Source organism: Cryptotermes secundus, unplaced genomic scaffold (genome assembly GCF_002891405.2).
Source record: "Cryptotermes secundus unplaced genomic scaffold, Csec_1.0 scaffold289, whole genome shotgun sequence".
In the NCBI taxonomy this organism is placed as follows: Eukaryota; Metazoa; Arthropoda; class Insecta; order Blattodea; family Kalotermitidae; genus Cryptotermes; species Cryptotermes secundus.
In genome coordinates this window covers 758,313-768,078 of record NW_019722431.1, presented here as the reverse complement: position 1 = coordinate 768,078, position 9,766 = coordinate 758,313, and the positions used below count along the sequence as shown (strand labels likewise).

Below are 9,766 nucleotides of genomic sequence, written 5' to 3'. Positions count from 1 at the left end.
TTTCCAGATTGTGTAGTTATCGTCATTTAAAGGTTCTATGCGTCTTCGGTAAACTTCTTCTGACATTTTGAAATATTATATCGTCTTATTTACTTCCTTTCTTCAAAATTCCATGCAGCAGGTGGGACCGAGAAATGGCCGTCTTTGCCGTTTAGGTCCGTACCTTCACTTATCCTATTGTCTTCACTCGTCTTCTGAGTCTCCTATCCGTTTTATCGATGTCCAGCGCAGTGCTTGAAGACTCTGGGCCCATAACCTGTTGTTTCCTTTGTGAAATCACATTGGATCATCGAGGTAAAAACGGATAAGAAATGAAACGCCTTCGTCCAAATCTAACGTTTACTGGAGACTGAATGAACATTACAAGATACCAAAGGTACACACAGAAAGAAAGTAGCAGTGGGTGTGGTACCAACTTATGAACAATATATATCACCAGATAAATATGGCCAACACTAGAACTATAGTATTACAACAAAACTATCACTATGCTGTCTACTTTCCAACATACCAAAGGTACATCTACTCAGGCAATCTGCCTGTCACAGTGGAGCTGGTGTCTGACATGCTAACCCAGACTGGATCATATGGAACAGCAGGTGGAGTCATATGGTCCATGTAGCCTATCTTTCTCGCCAGTGCTGTGTCAAAGCTGTGCCTTAATGCTATGCTCAACCACCACACTGTCTGGTTGGTACAGTCAACAGATTAGTATCTGCAGTTTATGCTGGGAGATGCAAACACTGTCCAGTCTAGAAAACCAAAATTAACAACTGTGGGGATTCGTTGCACTGACCATGTGACACCCTCTATCTGCTAAAGTTGGTATTAACTTCACCGACAAGCGGCGGTTGCTTGGTCAGTATAATTCACTTGTGGACTAAAGCAATGAGTTTTTTCTTTTGAGCAAACACTGACGATATGGATCTGTAAAATGGGCTGGGATGGATGACAGTTTTGTGTATAAATATATTATGCAAACACAGTAATCATCACCTCAAACGCTCATGAGGAATACATAAGACAGTATCTGAAATCCTGGACAAACTCCACATTGAATGTTGCCTGAGACTGCACTGTATATTGTCATCATGAAACACGGACATCATACATAAAGTACACTTCCCTTCTGTGGCACATACAACTACACGAACCAGATAAGTCAGCAGTGGTGGAGCATATAATTGAGGCAGGCATCAAATAAACTTCAAGGATACCGCTGTGCTGACAAGAATGTCATGCTACACCAACCGCTCGGTGAAGGAGGCCACTGAGATAGCCAGCTGCACTATGATTCCAAGTTGTATATATGAGAGAAGTCAAAAGCATCATCAGGAAGGGCCACGAAACAATATGAATTCAGATGAAGGACTGACTGCTCCCCACATGGGCTGTGTTGTGACAGAACATCATTGTGTCGGATCGTCAGACTGGGCTGCAAGACAGCTTCCTATATAAATAAAGCATGCATCTTATCAAACCCTGGTGATGGATACAGAGACAATCTCTGGAACACTGGACACCATCTTCACAACCGCTTGCCTGCTGAAGACTTTATTGTATACCATCGCACTGAAAGCTTCAAATCATACTTAATCTAGTTGTACCTGGCCAGTTCAAAATACATGTTGGATGGACTTCGCTCAGAACGTGTTTTGCAAATAACAACCAGCTCAACAGGTTGCATGTGTTTAGCTGAATACTGACTTCAACTGTAAATGGCATAAGACCTCCAGCTAATTGCTGCATGGATAGAATTAGTAGATTGGTCCAACTCACTGAAATGCTAATACTCTGTTAGATTTGCCATGAGAGAATGACTTGAGCAGTGACAGATGAACAAGGTTTGACATGTGAGCATTTACAAATGTATACCAAAACTTTCAACAATAAGATTATGTGCTGCTAAATTAACATTTTGATTACCTGCATGAAACAGAAGCTGCTCACGGAATGCAATGTGACTGTGACGTCAGCAGTAAACTATTCAGACACTACAGTTGCTTTATTTATATGAACTATTAAAGTGGTATTTACCTCACTTCCTACAGTGTCTGTGTAACAAATCTCGAATACAGAGATATATGTAACAGTACTAAACCAGTATTAGAGGGTGATATCCACATTCAGTCAGCATGCTGACAGCCATAAGTTGCTGTTCTGCATGGCCCTGGACTGGGGTCCCTCACACTGGCGGAACACAACTTACAGGTGCCTGGAAGCAAGGTGCTCAGGAAAATATCTGAAATTAAGTGGGCTGAAGAGAGAAGTTTAGGATATTACAAAGGAACTGTACTGATACAGGTCACAGAGAATTATTTTTTTTTCTGCTTCTTCTTGCTTGTGCAACCTGATTTGGATTTTGTCCTCTTCTGCCAACATTTTCCAGGATTCCCTCTCCCACCGCCTACTGCAGACACTGACAACTCTTTACTAGATCATCAAGCCATCTGGGTTTTGGTCTACCTTGGCCTCTTTTCGCTTCCAGCTTACCAAAGGTTAATATTTCCGTAGACTCACCATCATCTATTCTGGACCTACTACTGTTGGGGCAGTGATACCAAGGTTACAACAGATCCAACATATAGCACAGATCAATGAGGGGGGAAATAAGAACATACAAAAGATTTTGATGAAGAGGAAACATTATTATTAGAATGGGAGGCAGGTGGAGGTGGCAACAGTACTAACAGTGTTTCACATTTGGGTTCTACTACAGAAGACCATGACACAAGCCAGATCTACCAGTCTTACCCTTCTCCACATAGCAAATATTTATTCTTTTAACTTTTCCATGTATAAAAACAGTTAACACTACACAGTCGATGTGACTAAGATTTTACTACTGGTCCAATGCACACACGCACGCACGCACGCACGCACGCACACACACACACACACAATAATTACTTCTTAACAAACTCTATAAAGAAAAAAACGATGCTCATACCTGGTACACATGTAGCAGAAATGACAACTGCTTCTGCCCCTTAGGTACAAAATCATGTATTTATGCAAATCAAAGGCATATTTCACAAACTTTGCAATAGATGATGCTGAGAGCTGAGTCCTGATGTCCAATGATTAGGAAGATGTGTGAGCCTCTTTCCTGATCTGAATGCAATGGCAAAGAGAAAATTACTGGCTTTCCTACGAACCAATCTGCAGCTGTCCACTTTGCGGTCAGTCACTTCGCTGACTGGGCTATCCCTGATTGTGTTGGTAGAGTATCAAGGATTTAATTTTAAAATGAAGGGCTATTTTAAAAAGAATTATTACATTTTAAAATACGGATTCATAAATCAGCTACAGTGTCACATAAATCTTGGTCTCTTCACCATGAAAACTTCCACACTTAACTTGTTCATATCCGTAACCATACCTGTAACTGCCTTGTACTACAGACATTTGCATCAAATGATTCTGTTGTCATCTTTAAGTGAAAATGTGATACTATTCAGCTTTGTGTAAGCTACAGGTGACACCTAGAGACAAAAGTAAAAGCTATCCCTGCAACAGTCCGTGAAGGCTGATAGGGTTGTGAGATGAAGCTCCCACATTTTCCTTAGACAATTGGCTCACAGACAGCGGTAAGATTGTCAGCCTTACATGCCGGCCGCTCTTTACCACCCACGAAGATTCCTGCTACTCATTTCTGTTAGAGGCTGAGTTGACCCCAGGGCCACAGTGCGGCTGGAAGGATTAGGTAAATTGAAAAAATCCAACCCATTGGGATTTGAACCTGCGACCTTCCGGTTTGTAGCATAGTGAGAGACCAAAGTACTTTTCAGTAATTTACAGATTAGGAGCACTAGTAACAATTACCATTAATTTTCCTGAAGGTGGGAAGGATGTAGACTTCCTTCCACACATTTCAGAACTGCATGAGCCCATTAAACCTAATTGAATTCATAGATATAGGAGTCAGGCCACCACAAACAGTCCCCCTGGGCAGTGAGGTAGTGATCCTACTGACACAACAGCTGATGGATTGCCTTTGCAAAAAATAAATCCACATCAATTTAGTGATATCTTAAAGAGTGATGAACATGGCTGAACACACAAACTGCTTTCATTTGAATGATCCTCATAAATAAAACAAAGGTTCTGTAGGTCACTGATGTAAGAGTTCCATAAAATTATACAGTAACTTGTGGAACACATCAGGGACATCCAAATAAGCTGCATGTCCGGCGTTCTTCAATGGAACTTCTTGGCTGTTTGGCATAATTCTTAAGTTATTAGGAGCCTGTTTCGCCATTGGTGTCTTGTCATTTTCACCATACACTATCAGTGTTGGTACCTGCAAAAGCAAACGACAGATCATGATAGATAAATGATTCCTAAAAAACTGCTATGTGAGATATTCCCAGTGGTTCAGAGCATAAATATTGATAAAGCGTGATTCATTTATTTTCATGAAACTAAAAGATCCCAAAATTAATCCTGGCTCAGTCTATTATCACCAATCAAAGAACGAAGAAGGTGGTTGATATATGCATTACAATTACTCAAAGAAAGTATTGCGACATGTTGACCCCTACCTCGCCAGCCGCATGTAGCGGTAGCGTAGTGCTCGCGTAACAGGCGAGTCATCACCCCGCACTCTCCCCGCGGTGACGTCACGAGCGGAGCCGACGTTAGCAGAGTCCCCGCAACCTGGTCGCTATGCAACGCGAGTCAACAGCGGTGACGTCACCAAGTGGTAACAGCGTTGCTAGGATATACGCAAACACGGACGCGTCACCGCTTCCTACTGTGATGTGGGAACAGGCACCACTGCGGCTATATAAGTGAACTGCACAGCAGCTACGAGTCAGTTGTAATGTGACAGTCGCCGAGTGTGTTATCAACGAGTTCTCAGTTCGCAAGTTACGAGCTACAGACGCGTGTGCGAGAAGCAGTGATAGTTCGGTATAACCAGTTATATCTGGAGTGTGTAATTCAGGGAGATTTGTATAGCTCCCGCGTTATTAGTACGTGAAAACAAGTGAAGATCGTGTTAAGAGATTTTGTTGTAGGGTTTGTAAAGTGTGGAAACCCGTAATATTGTGATAATTAATTGTAGCCGTTATTTGTAGATTGTTGAATAAACCAATTAACGACCTCTACGGCGTATTCAGTAACGAAACACGTTACAGTATATTAAAGAATTCATTATGTATGTTTAGGAGCTGAAGATGATCAAAACAGGCTGCTGGTTCAGCTACAGAGCTATTCTGGATGTTGTTGCAAAGAAAGAGATCCTGACAATAACAACACACCAGTCATCCGGCTCTTATTCAGTCATTTTACAGAGAAAAGTATCCTGCTTCAGTTGTATGTACATTAGGCAGATTTATATTCTGACTCTGCAACAAGAAAATTAAAAATATCCACTATAAACAAGACATGTGAAAGTCTTGAATTTTCAAGACTGAACTGAGAAAGGAAACTTGATCTTGATTTCAAAACTGATTTCCCAGTTTGAACTTTGAGAACTTTTGAAATACTGCTTTCTTTTGTGCAGCAGAATTTAGTCTAATCCATCAGAATTGTGCACACATCAACATGGTCCTGAAATTGTTCTTTTATAATACAAGTCCTGTTCATTATATGCATTTTAAAAAACTGTACTTGCAACTTATATGTTCAATTGATTTAAACTGATTTCAATTAACAGCACTTGCTTAAATGCGAACTGCTTCCTGGCCAATCAAGAGAGGCTGCGAGAAGGGGGAGTAGAGTACCATGTATGTGGTGGAGGGGTAATGTGAGGCAAAAAGGGGAAATCTGGCCCAGCTGGTTCACTTTATATGATTTATTCTTCTACACCACTTTTCAAGATGCAAATGTCAGGTACAATTAGGAACACATGTACCATGACTCACGAACACTTTCACCAAAAGATATTAGTGCACTTTATTGCACTGTGGAAAAAATGGACAGCTTTGTGGGAACTGCCCACATTCAAGCAAACATTACAGTGCCACCTCAGGTACCATTGCTTAGTAATGACGAGTAAACAATCATTGGTAGGTAAGGTGTACAACAAGTCAAAGTCAAAGTCACATTGTGACTGATGGTCAGTCAGTCAGTCAGTCTGGAAGCCTTGGTGCTGAGCGCCAGGTATATTTATTGCTGTTTGACAGTTACGGTCTTGTTTTTGTGGGGCGCCCTCTATGACGAGAGGATGGGGCTGTCTTTTGTATATGCTGCTGGCCCTTGCCAGAGCAGTCTTTCTTGGGTCCGAGTCCCTTGGGACATGTGACCATATTTTACTGTCACAGATTTGAGACTTCCTTTTAGTCGCCTCCTATGACTCGCAGGGTCATGGTGGAGGTAATTGACCCCGCCTCCACACGGGTTCAGTTTTGGTCTACAACAATTTGTGACTGTGGGAAGNCATTTTCCTTAGACAATTGGCTCACAGACAGCGGTAAGATTGTCAGCCTTACATGCCGGCCGCTCTTTACCACCCACGAAGATTCCTGCTACTCATTTCTGTTAGAGGCTGAGTTGACCCCAGGGCCACAGTGCGGCTGGAAGGATTAGGTAAATTGAAAAAATCCAACCCATTGGCATTTGAACCTGCGACCTTCCGGTTTGTAGCATAGTGAGAGACCAAAGTACTTTTCAGTAATTTACAGATTAGGAGCACTAGTAACAATTACCATTAATTTTCCTGAAGGTGGGAAGGATGTAGACTTCCTTCCACACATTTCAGAACTGCATGAGCCCATTAAACCTAATTGAATTCATAGATATAGGAGTCAGGCCACCACAAACAGTCCCCCTGGGCAGTGAGGTAGTGATCCTACTGACACAACAGCTGATGGATTGCCTTTGCAAAAAATAAATCCACATCAATTTAGTGATATCTTAAAGAGTGATGAACATGGCTGAACACACAAACTGCTTTCATTTGAATGATCCTCATAAATAAAACAAAGGTTCTGTAGGTCACTGATGTAAGAGTTCCATAAAATTATACAGTAACTTGTGGAACACATCAGGGACATCCAAATAAGCTGCATGTCCGGCGTTCTTCAATGGAACTTCTTGGCTGTTTGGCATAATTCTTAAGTTATTAGGAGCCTGTTTCGCCATTGGTGTCTTGTCATTTTCACCATACACTATCAGTGTTGGTACCTGCAAAAGCAAACGACAGATCATGATAGATAAATGATTCCTAAAAAACTGCTATGTGAGATATTCCCAGTGGTTCAGAGCATAAATATTGATAAAGCGTGATTCATTTATTTTCATGAAACTAAAAGATCCCAAAATTAATCCTGGCTCAGTCTATTATCACCAATCAAAGAACGAAGAAGGTGGTTGATATATGCATTACAATTACTCAAAGAAAGTATTGCGACATGTTGACCCCTACCTCGCCAGCCGCATGTAGCGGTAGCGTAGTGCTCGCGTAACAGGCGAGTCATCACCCCGCACTCTCCCCGCGGTGACGTCACGAGCGGAGCCGACGTTAGCAGAGTCCCCGCAACCTGGTCGCTATGCAACGCGAGTCAACAGCGGTGACGTCACCAAGTGGTAACAGCGTTGCTAGGATATACGCAAACACGGACGCGTCACCGCTTCCTACTGTGATGTGGGAACAGGCACCACTGCGGCTATATAAGTGAACTGCACAGCAGCTACGAGTCAGTTGTAATGTGACAGTCGCCGAGTGTGTTATCAACGAGTTCTCAGTTCGCAAGTTACGAGCTACAGACGCGTGTGCGAGAAGCAGTGATAGTTCGGTATAACCAGTTATATCTGGAGTGTGTAATTCAGGGAGATTTGTATAGCTCCCGCGTTATTAGTACGTGAAAACAAGTGAAGATCGTGTTAAGAGATTTTGTTGTAGGGTTTGTAAAGTGTGGAAACCCGTAATATTGTGATAATTAATTGTAGCCGTTATTTGTAGATTGTTGAATAAACCAATTAACGACCTCTACGGCGTATTCAGTAACGAAACACGTTACAGTATATTAAAGAATTCATTATGTATGTTTAGGAGCTGAAGATGATCAAAACAGGCTGCTGGTTCAGCTACAGAGCTATTCTGGATGTTGTTGCAAAGAAAGAGATCCTGACAATAACAACACACCAGTCATCCGGCTCTTATTCAGTCATTTTACAGAGAAAAGTATCCTGCTTCAGTTGTATGTACATTAGGCAGATTTATATTCTGACTCTGCAACAAGAAAATTAAAAATATCCACTATAAACAAGACATGTGAAAGTCTTGAATTTTCAAGACTGAACTGAGAAAGGAAACTTGATCTTGATTTCAAAACTGATTTCCCAGTTTGAACTTTGAGAACTTTTGAAATACTGCTTTCTTTTGTGCAGCAGAATTTAGTCTAATCCATCAGAATTGTGCACACATCAACATGGTCCTGAAATTGTTCTTTTATAATACAAGTCCTGTTCATTATATGCATTTTAAAAAACTGTACTTGCAACTTATATGTTCAATTGATTTAAACTGATTTCAATTAACAGCACTTGCTTAAATGCGAACTGCTTCCTGGCCAATCAAGAGAGGCTGCGAGAAGGGGGAGTAGAGTACCATGTATGTGGTGGAGGGGTAATGTGAGGCAAAAAGGGGAAATCTGGCCCAGCTGGTTCACTTTATATGATTTATTCTTCTACACCACTTTTCAAGATGCAAATGTCAGGTACAATTAGGAACACATGTACCATGACTCACGAACACTTTCACCAAAAGATATTAGTGCACTTTATTGCACTGTGGAAAAAATGGACAGCTTTGTGGGAACTGCCCACATTCAAGCAAACATTACAGTGCCACCTCAGGTACCATTGCTTAGTAATGACGAGTAAACAATCATTGGTAGGTAAGGTGTACAACAAGTCAAAGTCAAAGTCACATTGTGACTGATGGTCAGTCAGTCAGTCAGTCTGGAAGCCTTGGTGCTGAGCGCCAGGTATATTTATTGCTGTTTGACAGTTACGGTCTTGTTTTTGTGGGGCGCCCTCTATGACGAGAGGATGGGGCTGTCTTTTGTATATGCTGCTGGCCCTTGCCAGAGCAGTCTTTCTTGGGTCCGAGTCCCTTGGGACATGTGACCATATTTTACTGTCACAGATTTGAGACTTCCTTTTAGTCGCCTCCTATGACTCGCAGGGTCATGGTGGAGGTAATTGACCCCGCCTCCACACGGGTTCAGTTTTGGTCTACAACAATTTGTGACTGTGGGAAGCACCCACAGTGGATTGAGTGCTAGCCAATCACAAGCTAGGAACCATTCACTGCTTAGCAACAGCTGAGTAAACAGCCAGTGCTAGGCAAAGCCTACAACAATACGGACAGCAATGTGATTTCTATGCAGTTCAANCAAAATTAATCCTGGCTCAGTCTATTATCACCAATCAAAGAACGAAGAAGGTGGTTGATATATGCATTACAATTACTCAAAGAAAGTATTGCGACATGTTGACCCCTACCTCGCCAGCCGCATGTAGCGGTAGCGTAGTGCTCGCGTAACAGGCGAGTCATCACCCCGCCCTCTCCCCGCAGTGACGTCACGAGCGGAGCCGATGTTAGCAGAGTCCCCGCAACCTGGTCGCTATGCAACGCGAGTCAACAGCGGTGACGTCACCAAGTGGTAACAGCGTTGCTAGGATATACGCAAACACGGACGCGTCACCGCTTCCTACTGTGATGTGGGAACAGGCACCACTGCGGCTATATAAGTGAACTGCACAGCAGCTACGAGTCAGTTGTAATGTGACAGTCGCCGAGTGTGTTATCAAC

At 42.3% G+C, this 9,766-nt stretch overlaps 1 protein-coding gene across 2 annotated transcripts in view; it reads right to left on the bottom strand.

The window, feature by feature from the left end:
* Positions 1-6,524: 6,524 nt before the first annotated feature.
* LOC111861351 (protein ABHD14B) overlaps positions 6,525-9,766 on the bottom strand; it is a 9,553-nt gene continuing 6,311 nt past the window's right edge. For both annotated transcript variants that reach the window (XM_023845833.2, XM_023845834.2), the window contains exon 5: positions 6,525-7,131. In XM_023845833.2, coding sequence (XP_023701601.1) covers positions 6,943-7,131 — 189 coding nt within the window. In that variant the 3' untranslated portion in view covers positions 6,525-6,942. The remainder of the gene's footprint in view (positions 7,132-9,766) is intronic.